Below are 19989 nucleotides of genomic sequence, written 5' to 3' on the forward strand. Positions count from 1 at the left end.
AGTTAAGCAAAGTTTAATGTTCATTTTTAATTACCTGTTTATTTGTTCATAGCATACACATAAAGTTATCAGGCACAACACATTAACAACGCAATGCAACGATAAGAGGTATGACCTTGGCTTTTAAAATCTGTTCAAAATAACAACAACAATCTTTAGTAAAAGATTAATCAAGTGCCAGTTATTGTAAATCTATAATTTAAAATCAATAAAACACTTTTTTTTTAACTTATAGTAAAAATTATTTTATTAATAAACCTATATTAAAATTAAAATCATAATTTGTTTTTGACATTTATTTCAATATGAAGAATAATTTGAGGTGTGGTCAGTTATTTCTTTGGATTCTCTTCTGTCTCATAACTCAAGTTATTGAATTGAGCGGGCCGTTGGTTTGGTCTGTAAGTTTTAAGAATTAAATAAAAAAAATGTAACTTATTTATCCTTGCATGGCGGGCCAATGGCAGTCGCCAGTTGTATAACACAAGTGTTCTGTTTCATACACCTCGTGCCTGCTTATGAGTTACCACGTATGTAACTTATTTATCCTTGCATGGCGGGCCAATGGCAGTCGCCAGTTGTATAACACAAGTGTTCTGTTTCATACACCTCGTGCCTGCTTATGAGTTACCACGTATGTAACTTTTATCCTTGCACAGCCGGGCAATGGCAGGCAAAACAACACGGGTGTTGTGTTTCATACACCTCGTGTATGCTTACTAGTTACCACATACATATTTATGGAATGAATGAAAGATTGCCCAAAGAGTCAACTGCCCACAATGGTGGCAGCAAAGAGCCTTGAACCCATAACCTATGGGCTAAAGACAGGCGCACTAACCACCGGACGTGTACCATGTTCCCAGAATTGGTAGAAAGTCTAAGTGATTTTTTAAGGAAAACTAAATGCATTACCTTGTGACTGAAGAAGCCACAATGGCCAATGCTTGTTTATGGGAGTTGGTCGTACACATGAGAAGTATGGCCATGATAATAAACACAAGGATGGATGATCCTAATGCTATTCCTGCAACAGTTGCTTTGGGTATTCCATCTTGTTCATCATTTTTGCATGGGATGATAGGACTATTGATTTCATGATGCTCATTTTCGTGATCATGATCATGATTATCTTCGTGATCATTGTTATCATATGAAGACCTCATGATAGGAACTGAAGGTGCAGGTTCAGCGAACCTACTTGCATGATCACGTTGGTATCCATTCATATCTATAAGATGATATAAAAAGACATGAATGTTTGCATAACCACACATATAGCCAGGTTGGGGAAAGATGGGACACCTTTAGCACATGATATCCAAATATCCTGATCGTGTTTTAAACAAATAACAACGGTCTATGGGAGTCGTGAGGATACGGTTTTACAAATATTTAAATATTCTTTGTTTACTACCAAATGCGACGAGAAAAATAGAATGAAAAAGTGTTCCATCTCCCCCCGTACTATATATGTAGAGAACTTATCTCTTTAAACGCGATAACAAAGATCAGATATTTGAAATAAAAAAAAAAAACAAAATCGGTATAAAAAGGAGTCTTTATTGTTAAATGAGAAAAACTAAGTCTTGGATAAAAGCTTGGCCGCTAAACCTCAACGCTTTATTAGGAACTGGAAAAGGTAAATTTCAAAAGATGTCGCACTAACTAGAGTGTAACTATAAAAGTAGGTTCATATTTTAAAGTTAAACTAAGATAGGACACATATGTCCACAACTGTAGCAGAGTCAAGCCTTGAACCTATAACTTTTAGATGTCAGAAGTAACGTTTAAAATATTTTATCTAATTAAGTTAAACTAAGATATATATATTACCTCTAACATTGATAGAAATAACAATTGCATCGTTTTTAAGGAAGTCTCTTGTGTTCATGACGTCGCTTAGTGTCATAAAGTTGTTATAACCCCAACCCCCATTCACCTCCTATATTACATTGAATAGTAAGCTTGGTGTTTTCAATGTGTTTAATATTATGTCTGCTGAAGGCATACATTCTATATGGGTGATGTTCTACAGTGTGAAACACAGTGGGCCTGAGACTTATGCTACAGTTGGCTTGTTGCCCCAAATATTGTACAGGCCCATTCTATGCTGTAATGGCTCACAGTAGTCGGTTTATCAAAGTTCGGGTCTCCATCACTCGTGGTTAGAAGGGTGAAGAACTGGTTCATCCTCGTCAATGCATCAGGACCTTGGTCAACCACTCCTATCTTAACAACTTGGTTGTAGAAAGGCCATGGTAGATTGTCATCATTGACACCTTGTGCCACAGCAAAGAATGCACTGATGTAGCCGTCGTTGGCGTTTGTGGAGCCATGTGGAAATAACTGGAAATGAAGTAAAAAAATATATCTTTAAGCCATGGAAATAACTGAAAATTAAAGGTAAATATTCAATGATTGAATTACTATATAATCTACTTTAACAAATTATTTGCAACACACTGTGAGTTTCTTCTTCCAGGAAAATAACTGATAACAAAATTTATAATTCATTGATTGAATTATTATATAATAATATATATTCATTAAACTTTTCTTCCAATTACAAAGTAATCTACTTGAATAAATGATTTATAAACAAACAGTTTTGTTACATTTTATCAACAGAATTTCAGTAAAGTAACAAATAGACATGGCAGTGTATGAAACAGAACACTGATTTTATAACGACTGCCGTTTTCCCGCCATGCGAGCATAAAGCAAGTTACATTCATTCATATTTAAAACTTGTTTTAATGTCTTACAATGATTTTGAAAGCATATCCTTCATCAGTGTACATCAATGGGCTGTATACGGCATCACCCTTTGTAGTTGATGCAAGTAAAGAACTAAAGTCATGTATTGTATAATATGATGTCTCGCATGGTTTGTCTAATATGCTGACATCATCAATAGCAATCACATCATCAGTGTATATATCTGTGATTGAAATAAAACAATGAAATGTTAGCTTGATTTTGTAAAGATAAAGAGAAGTAAAAATTTACACAACACCTTTTTTTAAGCAGCAGCTCCTTTTAAGTTACAAGATGCTTAGAACGGTAAGCAAACTACTGAGATAGTAAAGTTTGATTAATAAGAGTGATAAAGGTATTTAAGCCATCGTTTGTTTTCTGATCTAAAATCTAAATGGACCAGCGTTTGGTCTGTCTGATGGCAAGCATAATCAGGGTTTGCAGTAACTATCTTAAAAGATACATATAACGGTAATGATGGCAAGGCCAAACAATTGCCAGAAGATCTCCTTCACACTTATAATACACCTGGCACCAACAACCTATACCAACAATTGCCAGAAGATCTCCTTCACACTTATAATACACCTGGTAGCAACAACATATACCAACAATTGCCAGAAGATCTCCTTCACACTTATAATACACCTGGCAGCAACAACATATACCAACAATTGCCAGAAGATCTCTTTCACACTTATAATACACCTGGCAGCAACAACATATACCAACAATTGCCAGAAGATCTCTTTCACACTTATAATACACCTGGCAGCAACAACATATACCAACAATTGCCAGAAGATCTGTTTCACACTTATAATACACCTGGCAGCAACAACATATACCAACAATTGCCAGAAGATCTCTTTCACACTTATAATACACCTGGCACCAACAACATATACCAACAATTGCCAGAAGATCTCTTTCACACTTATAATACACCTGGCAGCAATAACATATACCAACAATTGCCAGAAGATCTCTTTCACAATTCTAATACACCTGGCAGCAACAACATATACCAACAATTGCCAGAAGATCTCTTTCACACTTATAATACACCTGGCAGCAACAACATATACCAACAATTGCCAGAAGATCTCTTTCACAATTCTAATACACCTGGCACCAACAACATATACCAACAATTGCCAGAAGATCTCTTTCACACTTATAATACACCTGGCAGCAACAACATATACCAACAATTGCCAGAAGATCTCTTTCACACTTATAATACACCTGGCAGCAACAACATATACCAACAATTGCCAGAAGATCTCTTTCAGACTTATAATACACCTGGCAGCAACAACATATACCAACAATTGCCAGAAGATCTCTTTCACACTTATAATACACCTGGCACCAACAACATATACCAACAATTGCCAGAAGATCTCTTTCACAATTCTAAATAATACACCTGGCACCAACAACATATACCAACAATTGCCAGAAGATCTTTTTCACACTTATAATACACCTGGCAGCAACAACATATACCAACAATTGCGAGAAGATCTCTTTCACACTTATAATACACCTGGCAGCAACAACATATACCAACAATTGCCAGAAGATCTCTTTCACACTTATAATACACCTGGCAGCAACAACATATACCAACAATTGCCAGAAGATCTCTTTCACACTTATAATACACCTGGCAGCAACAACATATACCAACAATTGCGAGAAGATCTCTTTCACACTTATAATACACCTGGCAGCAACAACATATACCAACAATTGCCAGAAGATCTCTTTCACACTTATAATACACCTGGCACCAACAACATATACCAACAATTGCCAGAAGATCTCTTTCACACTTATAATACACCTGGAACCAACAACATATACCAACAATTGCCAGAAGATCTCTTTCACACTTATAATACACCTGGCAGCAACAACATATACCAACAATTGCCAGAAGATCTCTTTCACACTTATAATACACCTGGCAGCAACAACATATACCAACAATTGCGAGAAGATCTCTTTCACACTTATAATACACCTGGCACCAACAACATATACCAACAATTGCCAGAAGATCTCTTTCACACTTATAATACACCTGGCACCAACAACATATACCAACAATTGCGAGAAGATCTCTTTCACACTTATAATACACCTGGCACCAACAACATATACCAACAATTGCCAGATCTTTTTCACACTTATAATACACCTGGCAGCAACAACATATACCAACAATTGCCAGATCTTTTTCACACTTATAATACACCTGGCAGCAACAACATATACCAACAATTGCCAGAAGATCTCTTTTACACTTATAATACACCTGGCACCAACAACATATACCAACAATTGCCAGAAGATCTCTTTTACACTTATAATACACCTGGCACCAACAACATATACCAACAATTGCCAGAAGATCTCTTTTACACTTATAATACACCTGGCACCAACAACATATACCAACAATTGCCAGAAGATCTCTTTTACACTTATAATACACCTGACGGCAACAACATATACAATGCTAATACTGACCTGATTTAGCAGTTATAACAAGCTTATATTTAGCTGGTGCTTGTATAGTTCGCCTTTCTGTGTTCCAATACGCTCCATGGTCACCAGTAATAGATAATACAGGTTGGGCAGATAGTATGTCACCATTAGATTGGTCTATGGTACCAATGTATACCCTATGTGCGAAAGTAAGTATATATGTTTTATTAATGAGATAAAAATATTTTATTATTGGATAAAAATAACAATACATTTCTGTGGGGGAAGACGGGACACCTTTAGCTCATTATTCCAAATATCCCGATCGTGTTTTAAACAATTATTAACGGTCTATGGTAGTCGTGAGGATACCGTGTTTTAAACCTTAAATGTTCGCTATGTGCTACCAATTGGGATAAGAAAATAGAATGAGAAGGCCAACTATATGTTTTATTACAGAGACAAAAAACATTTTATTGTTTTCATGCAAAATAACAATATACTTCTTAAATATTATCCTGAAAATAACTTCCGGGTTACCACCTCCTTTACTGCACACTTGTTTCCCATAAACACAACATTGCTTTTACTTACGCTATACCAGCCTGACTTCCAGCTACCAAGTCCATGTAATAACCAAACTCAAGGCATTGTTTGGTTGAATTGCTTTTCAATCTCATTGAAACAAGGTTTCCAATTTCACTTCCAACTTTGCCGCTCGTGTCAAATACCATGTAACTGCCTGAAATTAAAGTAAAATTGTTTTTAGGTAAATGAAGAAACGTAACTTTTTTATAATTATAAATTATCCTTATGTATTTGGGCAATGACAATCGTTATAACATGGGTGTTCTGTTTCGTACACATCATGCCCGCTTACAAGTTACCATGTATGTAACTTATTTATCCTTGCATGGCGTGGCAATGACAATCGTAATAACACGGATGTTCTGTTTTATACACCTCGTGCCCACTTGCGAGTTAACACATATGTAACTCAATCATCCTCACATTGCGGGGTAACAACAGTCATTATCACATGGGTGTTCTGTTTCATACACCCCATGCACGCTTACAAGTTGTCAGATAACATTTACCTTTGTAGATGATTATAAATTTTAAAGAATTCCAAAAGAATTCCAAAAAATAACAAAGCCTTTATTTTATTCCAACCTTTATTTGCTTTCCCGTGAGTGTTGTCCACCAGAGGCACAAAAGAGTTGAAGTTCTTTGGATCAGACACGCCCACATTGAATTTGAACCAATCAAGTTGATCAGTTGTGTCTTGTACGTATCCACATATTGCTTCTTCTTCAAAGTTACAAGTGTATGACTTTCTTAAAGGATCAGCTGCATATATGGTTTGTTAGTTATTTTATTACTTGAGCATAGTAACATAACACATGTGCTTTTTTGAGAATGTAGTTTTACACATTGTATATTGTAGTATGTATAGATTCTAAGTTAACAATATTGTAAAGCGTTTTCAAATTTTATATTGTGATATTCAAGAAATATAAATATATTGGTATAGGGGTAAGATGGATACCTTAGCACATATTACTCCATATTTCCTAAAAAGTAACTTTGAGCATGGGCCAGGTGTAAAAATTAAACCGATGATGATGTTTAAAGCTATACAATACCTTACAGCACATATACATCATATAGTGAAAAATAGTATTTAAATATAACTTAGTAAACTTACAGCAAGGATACATCCTGTTGATCATTGTTACATCTCCTTCACTGAAGGTTCTACGTTGTCCAATCACATCTTGGAACGCAGGGTCTCGTGTGATGATTGTTTTACCTCCATTAGTGCTGTGAAAGAAGAAAAAAAAAAACAACATATAAAAATTAAGTTTTTTTTTTTTAAGTTCTTATTCCAATGTTTATTTATACTGTGATGTGTATTAATGTAATGCACTTGTTTCTAAATTCTATATAAGTGTGCACTCGAAACTGTTTACTGTAAACTTTGGTGGAATTTCTTTTGTAAAAGAAAAAGAAAAATGAGTTTAAATGTAAAAAATGTAAAAGAAAAATTAGTTTAACTTATCATAGAAATTAAGTTTTAGTTGTATTTGGTAATAGTGTAAGACATGTTAATGTATGACAGAGAATTTTTAGACACCTAATAAGTGACCACTTGGTTGAAGCAACTGCCGTTAGTTGTCTTGTCCAAAGGACACGTACACGCAATGGTGGCACTAGCAGTGTCGCGCCTTAAACTCGATACCTCAGGTAAGTGACAGACAAATTAAACACTACCCCATGGCGCAAAGTTTCACCTGAATGAAGTATCTCCATAATGCATGATGGAGTTGTAATCATACGCCACGCGACGATTGTCAACTACTTCGTAACTGTACTTGTCAAAGTTGTATACCAAATCTGGAAAAAACAATTGTAAATAGTGAAAATAGATCTATTTTGTAAACTTGGCTGACCAACCAGAGACAGCTAATTGGGAAAATTTGATAGACGTTATAACACAGGTGTTCTGTTTCATATACCTTGTGCCCGCTCACGAGTTATTACCATGTATGTGACTTATTTATCCTCGGATGGGCGGACAATGACAGTCGTTATAACACAGGTGTGAATAAGTTAACATTTCATCCCGATTATATTATATATACCTTAAAATAATATTATCCGTATAGCAACGTGAAGATAAATATGTTACATTCATTCATTTATTCATTTAATATTAATTTGCAGTGGTTTTACCTGGGTCAATATTATCTGTATCAATGTAGATATATCCATCTCTATCTGTCCTTGACTGTTCATGGTAAATACCAATGGCGTGCATCATCTCATGCTGTATGGTTGACATCCATTCACATCCAGCACCAATAGAAACAAGCTGGGTGCCCCCTTGCTTGCCAACTGATGACCAACATCTGAAAAAACAGAAAAGTTGTATTGAGTTTTGAGTTTTCCAGCCATTGGAACATCAGTAACTTTTTTATTGCTGTAGAGTTCAAATGTTTATATTACATAAGGCTATAAAAGTTATTTGTACTGCAGGACAAAAACTTTAATTTTGAGGATGATGGGTTAAACACTACAGTCTAACTCTTAAGGACATATACTGAAAATCTTTTTATTTGAAACTTTGCCAATTAATACAGTACTGGGAGCATAAATACAACATTCCGTTGAATTGGAGCACTGTGTATTAAACACCCAAGTAGAGCAGTTCACATCAACCTACCCATTCAAAGGCTCATAAAGCAAATAGTCTTCCTCATCTGTTCTGTCGGGGAAAGAGAAACAAGTTCTCATCTCGTATTCTTGCCTTGCATCATCTATACCAGCTATGGCCTAGAATGAATGAATTAGTGAAAGAATATGGGAAATATGAATAAATGAATGTAACTCATTTATCCTTGCATGACGGGGCAATGACAGTTGTTATAAAACATGGGTGTTATGTTTAAAACACCTCGAGCCCAGTTACAAGTTACCCTTTATGGAACTTTATGGATGATTGTTTTACTGTACGGCTAATAGTTGTCCATTTTACCATTCGGACCACTGGGTTGGAGGACTTGGAGCGATTGCCACTAAGTGACTTGCTAAAGGACACACATAGAAAATGGTGACAATATTTGGTCCTGAACTGGTATCCTTAGGTTTAGAAGCGTTCAACATAATTTAACTATAATAAGTTTCATGTACTACTCATACCTTGTAGCCTAACCGATTTCCATACTGCACGGGTATGGTTGTAGATGGCCAGAAATAAGTTTTATCTATGATGGAGTTTCTTGTCAAAGATCTTGGGCGTATGTCGCCATCTGTAAGACCTTGCTGGCCAAACTCTAAGGACAGAAAATGCATTGTAACTCATTAAAGTTTATGGTCTTTTAGTTTTAAAAGTAATTACTACCAAAAATTATATGAACTGCCTTTAATAAACGATAGAAAACTCCAGTTATATTAAGAATTTACAAAATACTTATTTACAGTAAGTCAGTACATTCAATTACTTCAAACGTAATGTGTATATTATTTAACCCAGAGTCCGTATATAAACATAAAGTATAAACATGTTTATAAAGTTTTAACATGTTTATATACAGACGTTGTATACGGACTCTGATTTGACCCAATCTACATTGTAGGCTTTCGTTTACAAATGCCAAACTTATTCCGCAAATTTAAAATTTTTGGTAATGTTGATGTTTTAGACCATATTTCCCGCCCTTTTCGATATATTTAAAATATTCAAAAATAATCTTACTTTGATTAATTTCAAAAATGTCTTCCACGTCTGGTTCGCTATGAACTACAACGTTCGAACTAAAATACGCTGTTAAAAAACAAAGATTTAATGTCTAACTGGTTGGAATACGGACAACAGTCGTTACAACACAGGTGTTCTGTTTCTTACACCTTATTTTTGCATACAAGTTACCAGTTATATGACTCTGTGGGTAATTATTTTAATTTATTTTTAATGAATGTATAGGTATTTGTTCAACCCATAAAACACTGGGTTAGAGCAGTTTCCGTTAACTGTTTTTGCTTAAGGACACATATGCCCAAAATTTTAACAGTGTGACGTAGACGTCAATCAAGCATCTCATACCGTTGTCAGTAACGAATCCTCCAGGACCGCTTAATCTCTGCTTCTTTAACCTCGGCTGCAATTTAAACGTTTAGTCCATTAGGATTAGTATTTAACTACACTGTAGAGAAAATATGTTTAATATTTTATTTACTGTTGTAGTACACATGCCGTTTGTTAAGAACCACTTTTTAAATGAACACAAAAGCAAATTTAATGAATACTCTTGGGCAGTTTCAATGCTGCTTTAGTTTTTTTTTAAATTTAATATGACATTTTCATCTTACCTCAGCAAAAGCAGTTGCAAGTAGCACTAATAAAACTAGACACTTCATTCTGTCTGCTTACAACCTAAAATATTTTCAAACTTATCTCAGTAAAATTAATACTAGTCAAAAAAATGCCACTCTCATTAAATTTAATAAAAGTCAAATTCTAAAGCCGAATGGCATAAAACCACACATCACAAAACACAATCACAATGATTGACCCTACCGCATACTGCAATAAACCAATGCTGCTAAATGTGTTTAATAAGTCAACAGATGCCCTGATAAGGTGATTAGCTGTATTATTGTTTGTGGTTCTGGTTGGGGCAATGTCCATATTGCATAGATTGTAATGTTTAAATTGCATATCTCGTAATACCTTTCGGTGACCTTAGTTTTGATTATATTATAAGTTGTTTTGTTGAAAACAACACATAACAGGGTAATTAGTAAGCCTTGTGTCAATACATCATTACTGCCTGTTGTAAGACACCCATGTTATAACTGAATAGTGAATATGATATGTATAAATACACTATATGTGCCTGGTGTATAAGAAGACACCCATGTTATAACTCAACAGTAAGGCACAAAGTGTATGAAGTCACCATATAGTTAAAACTTAATTTACTGGTCACTGTTTCTAGTAACCAAAACTGAAACAACTTATAAACTCCACATATAATTTGGGGCAATTTTATTTCCATCATTTTTAATACACATACATTGCATATATAATTAATAATACATCGCATATAAGATTTATTTCACGCCAATTGCACATAACACAATATTAGTCAAAAGTTCCAATTTATTTCATGAATCTTTTATTTTTCTGTATGGCTCCTTCTGAAAGTAATAAACATCAGATTAATAATAAATAAACATAAAAGAAAAACTAATACAATGTTTAACACACAATTTTAAAGCAGTAAAGAAATAGTACTCCGAGAGAAGATGGCACACTTTTAGCCCATAATATCCAAATACCCTGATTGTGTTTTAAACAATTAACAATGGTCTATGGGAGTCGCGAGGATACGGTTTTATAATTCTTTGAATGTTCTTTATTTACTACTGAACGGGGCGAGAAAATAGAATGAAAAGATGTCCATCTTCTTCCAACCTGTTATACCACAGGATGTTTGAAGCCAATACCCATACGATGGTGTTACTATTACATATGTTGTTGAGAGGATAAATAAGTTACAATCAAAAGCAAATTTTAAACATAAAGAACACATAATATTTCACCTGAATCCCTTCATAACCTTAGAGAGTTCGCTGGACCGTGACCAGAATATGTACATCATCACAAGGCTCATTATGACAAACACAGAAGCAGTTGTGAGGGAAACAATAGCTATTGCTGCAGTTTGGTTAAGTTCATCATTATTCATTTCAGTTTCTGCACATTTTGGTCTCTCTATGACATCATCAATAGTTTTTTCTTCCTCACTGTATGATGCAACATTGGGTGCAGAGCGTGTGGTCCATGATGTCATATCTAGTAATGTTACTTCATTTAAAACACACAGTCGAACACTAGCCAGTTAGAAACAACGCAAATAATAGCATTCTGATGGTTTATTTTGTTAAGACTTTATTTGTAAGTCTCTCTAACGATCTAGTAGTGTATAGTTTACTAGACACATGGAAAGTAGAATCATGTTATAATGTAACTGATTTCAATCAACAAAAAGGAAAAAACGAACAATTTTCATCCCAATACAGTTTTTGTCTTTCTCAAAACTAAGTCTGAATACTACACACACACCTACTAAAGTACCATTACACTATAAAGCACTGATTTGAATCAACAAAAAAAGAACATTTTGAAACATGGGTTAGTAGTTACATGATTAATTACCTGTAACTTGCATGGACACCATCAGCTGATCATGTTTGAGGAAATGTCTAGTGTTCTGGATGTCACTGACTGACATGAAACTGGAAAATCCATAACCACTGTTTCTAGTCTGTGGATGTGGTAATGTAATATGAGTGCATACTGTACGTTTATATTGTTCATGAGGTAAATGGCCTGTTATAATTCAACACATCATAATTCAAGCATGAAGTGTCCATGTGTGTCTGGTGTATAAGAAGACACCCATATTATAACTTGACAGTGAGCATGAGGTGTATGAATACACCATGTGTGTCTGGTGTATAAGAAGACACCCATATTATAACTTGACAGTCAGCATAAGGTGTCTGAATACACCATGTATGTCTGATGTATAAGAAGACACCCATGTTATAACATGACGGATGTAAGAAGCAAAAAAGTTATGACTTTACACTGACAGTGAGCATGATGTGTATATTTATACTATGTGTGTCTGGTGTATAAGAAGATACTCATGTTATAACTTGACAGTGAGCATGAGGTGTATGAATACAACACGTGTCTGGTGTATAAGAAGACACCCATGTTTTAACAGTGAACTTGAGATGTATGAAAACACCATGTGTGTCTTGTGCATGAGAAGACTTGGCAGTGAGCGAGTGTGAACTCACTTTATCAACCTACACAACTGAAAACCCTGATTACCGATGTAGGTTTATCCCACGAGCCACCAGAAGAACTTGACAGGATGCTATTAGCTTGAGTCATCCTTGTTAGAGCATCAGGCCCTTGATCCACAATGCTGAACTTTATGTATCTGTTATACATTGGCCATTGTAGACTGTCATCATTCACCCCTTGTGCTACATAGTAGTACATGGCCATGTATCCGTCTTTACTGTTAGAGGATCCAACTGGGTATATCTGTAGGAAAAAGATTTATATTTTGTGTGGCATAAAATTGGGTTTCTATTTTAAAAGGTTTTTTATTTTTTTTTCTATTTTATGTAAATTTTACGTGGTAGAAAGATGCATGAAATTCCCTGCTGTGGATAGAACCACTCCATATAGAATACACATATTTAAAAATAGAATTGTACATGCTTTATCATTGGACGACTTTCCATATAGAATAGGTTTATACAGAATGTGAAGCCATCTCTGGCCCAAGTCTGTGGCTAACTACAGAGCTTTATTACGGGACCTTAACCACATAGAAAGCATTTTTTAAAACTCTGTTCAAAGTACAATTCTCAGGACCCAGATATATGTATTTAGAATTTTGTGAACCAACTCTGGCCTAAGCAATGCCTTGCTATAGGACCTCAACCGTATAGAAATTATTCCCAAACTCCAATACTGACCTTAACTTGGAACCCATAACCATCATCTGTATACATTAGTGGACTGTAGAAGTAATCTCCTTGCGCTGACGTGGCTAGTATTTGTGAATAATCATTCACCACAAAGTAAGTCATCTCGCATGGCTTGTCAAGGACACTCACATCATCAATGGCTATGACATCACCAGCAATATTGTCTGAAAAAAGAGTGGAAAGAATGAATGTAAATTGTTATCCTTGTGGGCCGGAAAACAAAAATCGTTATAATACAGGTGTTCTGTTTCATACACCTCGTGCTCGCTCAGGAGTTTTGTGGCTTATTTCCTATTTAGTAGTAAACAAAGAATAAAACATAATTAGGATATTTGGATATTATGTGAATAAGGTGTCCCGTCTTTCCCCACTGTACTATATCTTAAACTGATGACCAACTGTACTAAGTTCAAACCCCAGTGTTGGAACTTACTTCCATTTCCAATGATTGCGAGTTTGTATTCACTTGGCGCAGAGATAGTTACGCGCTCAGTCATCCATAATCCTTCATGGTCGCCAGACAAAGTTGTAACAGGAGAACCAACAGAAGTGACATCCCCATTAACTGGATCAATAGTTGCAATGGCAAGCCTTGGAATTAAGTTTAAAGGTAATTGCAAAGGTATAAATCAAGTTTACACTGAAATACATAGTGTAAAGTTGTTTCATTCATTCATAAACTACAAAAACCACTTGCAAAGGTAAAAAGTTTAGATTGAAGTATGTGGTGTAAAGTTTTTTCATTCATTTATAAATTCTGGATACTATTTCTAGATAAAGCTTAACAAATAAGTAGCGGAACAATTTACATCAGGAAAACAACAAACAAATATATAAAACGAAATGTTCATTACTTTATTAGAAATCTTTGCAGAAGTAAAATAGATATGCTTTGCTGATGTATTGTCTTCTGTTACTTAATGGGTCATAATAACTTTGTTTCTATAACTTTGTATCATTTCGACTTACTCGAGAGAAGCAGTGCTTCCAGTTTGCAAATCCATGTAATAAGAAACTTCCAAGCATTGTTGAGCAACAGTGGATTTGTATTTCATTGAATACATGGAGGATGTGGCAGCACTTGTGTCCAGTAACATATAACTACCTATAAGACAAGAAAGAAACTGTTAATAGCAAACTTACATATTTTATTACCAAGTAATTACACACTTTACAGTTTGATAGTACACCAAAAGCAGCCAGGTAAACAGAATATGGCATAGTTTGATATATTACAGTTACAATTGAACTCCATGGACTTTATGTAGTACTCATAAAGAAAGAAATGACATTTAATAACAACTAAAACAAGATACATCCAGCTGTTTAATGAATACAATATACATAGATACATAACACTCTATAACAAGGTACATAAGTTTCATAATACCTAGCAGCAGGAACGGCTTATACATTTTTCTGGTAGTCTTTTAGCTTACACGTTATCTCATAGCCATAGGTACTAAAAAGATAAAAGCAGCATTCTTGCCTTCTCCTGCCACTCCAGTACTTCCATCAGTTGTAGGTAAGACTCCAGTAACTGGTACTGAAGGAGAAGCCCCAACAATGTGTCTCACCCAATCCCCACTATCGGTAAAGTCTTGCACGTACCCACATACTGTTTCATCCTCATAATTACAGTTGTATGAATAACGAAGCGTGTCTCCTGATTATTAAAAAAAGACATTTAGTAAATGCATTTTTGTTTTCGGAGAAAAGTAAGCTAAATGTCATTTTTGAAATCGCGTTTATTTGCTGTTTGCCTGCATTACTTGCAACCAAAAATATTAAAAATTTTCTGGAATATTAAAGTAAAAGACATTTTAGTCCGTGGTTTTTCTCTTGTCTAGTTGCATTAGTTTGCAACCACAAATGTAACGTATTTTAGGAAGTGGGTAAAACAGTCATGTGTTTTATATGTCTGCATAAAAAAGGGATGACATTTTACACAATTATTTTTTGCTCTCTGATTGCATTTATTTGGAACTGTAATCTGTTTTTTGTTGCTTTTAATCTTTTTAATTATTGTTTGACAGCGTTGTCAGTGATGATGTTTCAGCACGAATACCTTTTTTATAAACATTAAAATATTATCTCACCGCATTTGTACATTCTGTTTATCTTTGTCACATCTCCCTCACTAAAGGTTCTACGCTGACCAATCACATCTTGGAATGCAGGGTCAAGGGTCACAATAGTGGGCTGCCCATTCGACCTGAAAATTTAATCAAATTACAAGTAAACAAAATCAAAAATTTAAAAAAATTTAAGTTCTATGAAATACATAACAAACAAAATCAAGCCCAACGAATAGTGTTCTATAACAGTTAAATATTGGTGCTAGTGAAAGATCTTCCTCCCCCCACCTTATTTGCTAACCACTAACCCCTAGGGGGGCTTAGGGGGTTAGGTGTTGATGGTTAGGGGGCTAGTGGTTATAGGGGTTAGTAGTTAGTGGTTATAGGGGTTAGGGGTCAGCAAATAAGGTGGGGGGGGGATTCTTTACTAGCACCAAATATTTCGCTAAAAATGATATAATCAGTCTCTTGTACTTGATCCTGAACGATATTTCATTTCGAGAATTGCCTAACTTCATGAGCGCTTGATCACGACCAGATTCACAGAATTGTTATTTATTTTTTAGTACTAAGGTATAATTTGTATGTTAATAAACCCATTGTATTTGATAATACGGAAAAGTTAATAGTAGGGATATGGTGTACCACAATGATGATGCAATGCAGTTAATAACAACACAAAGTCATGAATTTATCAAATGCCGCTTAAAGTTTTATAATTATCAAAATTCTGCTTTAATGAATTTATCAAATGCTGCTTGAAATAAAAAAATAAACAAAAACAATGACAAGTAGGAGCTGTAACATTACGTACGAAAATGAGGTGTCACCGTAATGCATGACGGAGTCGTAATCGTAACGAACTCTTCGGTCGTCAACAACACTGTATGGATAGGAGTTGAAGTTGTGTTCCTTACCTGAAGTATGATGAGAAATAAATAAGATATAGACGGTTATTAAAATTAGAAAACTGGTTGCTTAAAATATTAAAACACCAACTTTTGTGCCACTATTCCACCAGTAATAAATAGAAAGTGAAACTGCCTATTTTAGGTTTAAGTAGCATAAAAAAATTTATGTACAATAACATAAGAAAACATTGCAAACTGTTATTAAGAATAGTAGTGTTAAAACTTGCTCTACAACCACATTCTTTATCCAAGCTTTTCAATGCAATTCAATATGATATAAAAAGAAAAAATGGAATTTTAAAATATTTAGGTTAAGACAACTTATATCATTTTCTGTAAAGATAATCCAAATGTTTGATCTTGCTGTACAATCACTTACCCTCATCCACGTTTTCCAGTGCAATCCTCACGTAGTGATCTCTATCAGTTCTTGACTGCTCGTGATAAATTCCAATCGCGTGCATCGTCTCATGCTCAGCAACTGCCATCTTCTCGCATCCAGGACCAATCGAGATGGTTTGGGGTCCTCCCACCATCCCGACAGAGGAGTAGCAACTGGTTGGAAATAGAAAGCCCAATTTATTTATACAGAAATTGACACTTTTTGTAAAAAAAACATGTACAAAATTAAAATAAAATCGTTGAAAATAAAAGGACTCTGTTCTATATGGGTGGGGCCCTTGTCAAGGACCTGGAATTTAGGCCAGATTTATAACGACTGTTGTTGCCTCTCTCCATGCATGGATAAATAGGTTACATACGTGGTAACTTGCAAGCGGGCATGAGGTGTTTGTAACAGAACACCCGAGTTGTTACTTCTCGTTTTCCGGGCACGCGAGAATAAGCAAGTTACATTTGATCACCCAATCCACTACTTACCCGCTAAGAGATTGATATTCAATGTAATCTTTCTCGTCTGTTCTATCAGGGAAAGTCAGACAAGTTCTCATCTCGTATTCTTGCCTAGCTTCCAAAATAACGGCGATCGCCTATTTATAAGTAAGAGTTAAAGAACACTACGGTTCTATTGGCATTTTCTGATGGAAACCCAGCTTTCCGTGCATTGGGGTTTGCGCATAGGATATTGTGTAGCGACAAAACAAGTTCTTAAAACACGCTTACAGTTTACAGTCCATGGCAGACTCGCTAAATACACCACATCCGTACCTTATTTCAAGCAAGTTCAAATGTGCACAATTATAGAATACGTATTCGTAATATTACAATATGCGCAGTAAACATACGCCATTACATGTCTGGCAATGTAGGGTAAAACAAACACCGTTGCCACACAATATCCCATATTTCCTCATCGTGTTTTTAACAATTAACACAGGTCTTTTAGAGTTGTGAGTATATGGCTATATGATTGTGTAAATATTTTTTGTTTATTACCAAATTGGACGCTAAAAGTGAATAATTTTGTGAATGAAACTTGTACACCGACCTCAAGGCCAAGGTTGCTTCCCATAACGACAGGTATTCTGGTGGATGGCCAATGACGTCCTTCATCAACCAGAGTGTTTCGTGACGTAGGGGGTATGACGTCACCGTCGATTAGATCGGTATCTGCAAATTTTAAGAAGTAATGTTTTGAAAGTTGTGTTTTTTGGCTGTTGTGATCTAAGGGATATCGCTTATAGGTGCCGCTTGAATGGCGACCTAAGGATACCAGGTTTGATGCTTAGAGCTGCTATACCTTTGACGGCGTATGTTTCCTTGGGTAGCATATTTATCGGACATTGCTCTAACACAATCACTAATGAATTGTGGCGCCCTGGGTGTTGGGTAATATGCCAAAGCTATACGTTACAAGTGTGTGGGCGCTTGCATTTAATAAATAGCGAGACGTGGTTGCTAGAATTATATTATTTATCCTCGCATGGCGGGGCAACATCAGTATAGGTATATAAATATATATAACACCGGTGTTTTGTTTCATACACTTCGTGCCCGCTAAGAGTTACCACGTATGTAACTTATTTATCCTCACATGGCAGGGCAACGTCAGTTGTTATAACACGGGTGTTTTGTTTCATACACCTCGTGCCCGCTTCCGAATTACCCCAACAGATTAGTAGTTTGGTTTCGCTTACAAAATATTTAAATCAGGTTTCCGTGTTTCTTATTATAGTTGGCCATAAAATAATTATTTGTTTACCCGCATTTATATCGAAAATGTCCCCTTTGTCTTCTTTGTCCAATTCATTCTCGTTTCCTTTGCCGGTTACAGCTGGAAAGTATCAATATGGTAGGGTGGGAGAAGATGGGACACTTTTAGCACATATTATCCAAATATCCCGATCGTGTTTTAAACAACGGTCTATGGGAGTCGTTAAGGGACGGTTTTATAATTCTTTGAATGTTCTTTGTTTACTACTAAATGCGATGAGATAATAGAATGAACAGGTGTCCCATCTTCCCCCACCCTGCTATAAAATCTTAGTATAGTGGTGTCAGTGCAATCTTTATTAGCTCTAAACCCTCCAATACAGTTCGTTTATGGCTGGCCAAACCAGTTCTAAACCATGTTTAACTTTAATGTTGTAACTTTTGCTTTTAATTATTGTTAAATCCATTTTTACGTGTATTTGTACATACACACACGATTACCATTTTTGAAAACGATTCCGCCCGGTCGATTTATTTTTGGTCGTTGGACTGCGGCTGCCTGCAATAAGCGTGGGATATTGTTAAAAACAGGATATTCATTGAACGAATATCCTAATACACCAAGATCACATTGGCATAAATTTTGATTTATATACAATAGAGTGGGGAAGATGGGACACATTTAAATTTTATTTTTCTCGTCCCATTTAGTAGTAAACAATGAACATTGAAAGAATTATAAAACATGATCAGGATATTTGGATATTATCTGCCAAAGGTGTCCTTTCCTTATCCCACCCACCCTACTATGCACTAGCGAAGATTAAATTATTCAACGAAGGGAATTAAAAGCAAACAATAGTCGGTAATATTTTGTGTTGTATAGTAGAATGGGGGAAGATGGGACACCTTTAACACAAAATTTATAAACAACCTGATCGTGTTTTAAAGAATTAACAACGGTCTGTGGAAGTCGTAAGAATACGGTTTTATAATTCTTTGAATGTTCTTGGTTTGCTACCAAATGGAAAGAGAAAACAAAATGAAAAGGTGTCCCATCTTCCCCCACCCTACTATATATACGTTACGATTAAAACAAAGTAACAAAATATGGGACAGTACGCTTAAAGTTTAATGTAATATTCAGATTCTTTATATTTGATTGACATTTTACCTCAGACAGCGATGTTATGCAGCAGAGACACAAAACAGCCAGAACAACTTTTCCCATGTTTGCTTTCTATATAACAACTGCATTAAACGAATAACATTAGCTGCTTAAACCGATTGGACTCGTTACAATAGTTTGATTAATAATAGTCCTATGTAATTTTTAAGCCTACTATTGCAAAACCTGCGTCATAGAATATTAGCTGCATATCATCTAAACTTTATAAATTGTTTTTTAGAGTCTAAGTATGTAACTTCATCGGTTATCTCTAAATCCTAAATATCTATAACAAACTAGTTCAAAACTGTTCGCATCTACAGCATTAAAATGTTTACGTTCTACACCATTAGAATATAACAAGCATTATCTTAGCATC

At 35.2% G+C, this 19989-nt stretch overlaps 2 protein-coding genes across 4 annotated transcripts; both read right to left on the reverse strand.

Annotated features, from left to right (window-relative positions):
• Positions 1-12: 12 nt before the first annotated feature.
• LOC149732953 (meprin A subunit alpha-like) lies at positions 13-10258 on the reverse strand. Its single transcript, XM_089882942.1, has 16 exons — positions 10132-10258; positions 9866-9920; positions 9518-9586; positions 8962-9095; positions 8486-8595; positions 7996-8171; positions 7554-7656; positions 6968-7083; positions 6433-6609; positions 5854-6001; positions 5302-5456; positions 2769-2944; positions 2128-2349; positions 1837-1945; positions 916-1231; positions 13-399 (listed from the first exon to the last, which is right to left on the reverse strand). Exons 1-16 carry the CDS (start codon positions 10177-10179, stop codon positions 333-335), a joined length of 2181 nt encoding a protein of 726 aa, XP_089739068.1. The 5' UTR covers positions 10180-10258; the 3' UTR covers positions 13-332.
• A 537-nt stretch (positions 10259-10795) lies between these two features.
• Positions 10796-19715, reverse strand: LOC149732954 (meprin A subunit alpha-like). Of its 3 annotated transcripts, none has more exons than XM_089882944.1 (16): positions 19617-19715; positions 18944-19001; positions 18492-18563; positions 17778-17899; positions 17210-17319; positions 16710-16885; positions 16234-16336; positions 15441-15556; positions 14831-15007; positions 14311-14446; positions 13775-13932; positions 13330-13505; positions 12671-12889; positions 11984-12092; positions 11368-11620; positions 10796-10959 (listed from the first exon to the last, which is right to left on the reverse strand). In XM_089882944.1, the coding sequence occupies exons 1-16, from the start codon at positions 19671-19673 to the stop codon at positions 10941-10943; spliced, it is 2061 nt and encodes a 686-aa protein (XP_089739070.1). In that variant the 5' UTR covers positions 19674-19715; the 3' UTR covers positions 10796-10940. The 3 variants fall into 3 exon arrangements, with proteins under 3 accessions (XP_089739070.1, XP_089739069.1, XP_089739071.1); XM_089882943.1 differs by having other exon boundaries at positions 10796-10962; positions 19617-19714; XM_089882945.1 differs by lacking the exons at positions 17778-17899; positions 18492-18563; positions 18944-19001; positions 19617-19715 and adding an exon at positions 17498-17585 and having other exon boundaries at positions 10796-10962.
• Positions 19716-19989: the final 274 nt, after the last annotated feature.

The sequence above is a fragment of the Ciona robusta genome, chromosome 8 (assembly GCF_009617815.1).
Source record: "Ciona robusta chromosome 8, ASM961781v2".
NCBI lineage: Eukaryota > Metazoa > Chordata > Ascidiacea > Phlebobranchia > Cionidae > Ciona > Ciona robusta.

What these genes read in the sequence shown, in the direction of transcription:
- LOC149732954 (XM_089882943.1), bottom strand. Translation starts at nt 19,673, where the DNA reads ATGGGAAAAGTTGTTCTGGCTGTTTTGTGTCTCTGCTGCATAACATCG. An exon ending in CGCAATCATTGGAAATGGAA is followed by an intron (nt 13,506 to 13,774) that starts GTAAGTTCCAAC and finishes CTCTTTTTTCAG; the next exon opens with ACAATATTGCTGGTGATGTC. An exon ending in GGTGTCCATGCAAGTTACAG is followed by an intron (nt 11,621 to 11,983) that starts GTAATTAATCAT and finishes TAACATTACTAG; the next exon opens with ATATGACATCATGGACCACA.
- LOC149732953 (XM_089882942.1), bottom strand. Translation starts at nt 10,179, where the DNA reads ATGAAGTGTCTAGTTTTATTAGTGCTACTTGCAACTGCTTTTGCTGAG. An exon ending in CTTTATGAGCCTTTGAATGG is followed by an intron (nt 8,172 to 8,485) that starts GTAGGTTGATGT and finishes CTGTTTTTTCAG; the next exon opens with ATGTTGGTCATCAGTTGGCA. An exon ending in TGTTATAACTGCTAAATCAG is followed by an intron (nt 2,945 to 5,301) that starts GTCAGTATTAGC and finishes TTTCAATCACAG; the next exon opens with ATATATACACTGATGATGTG.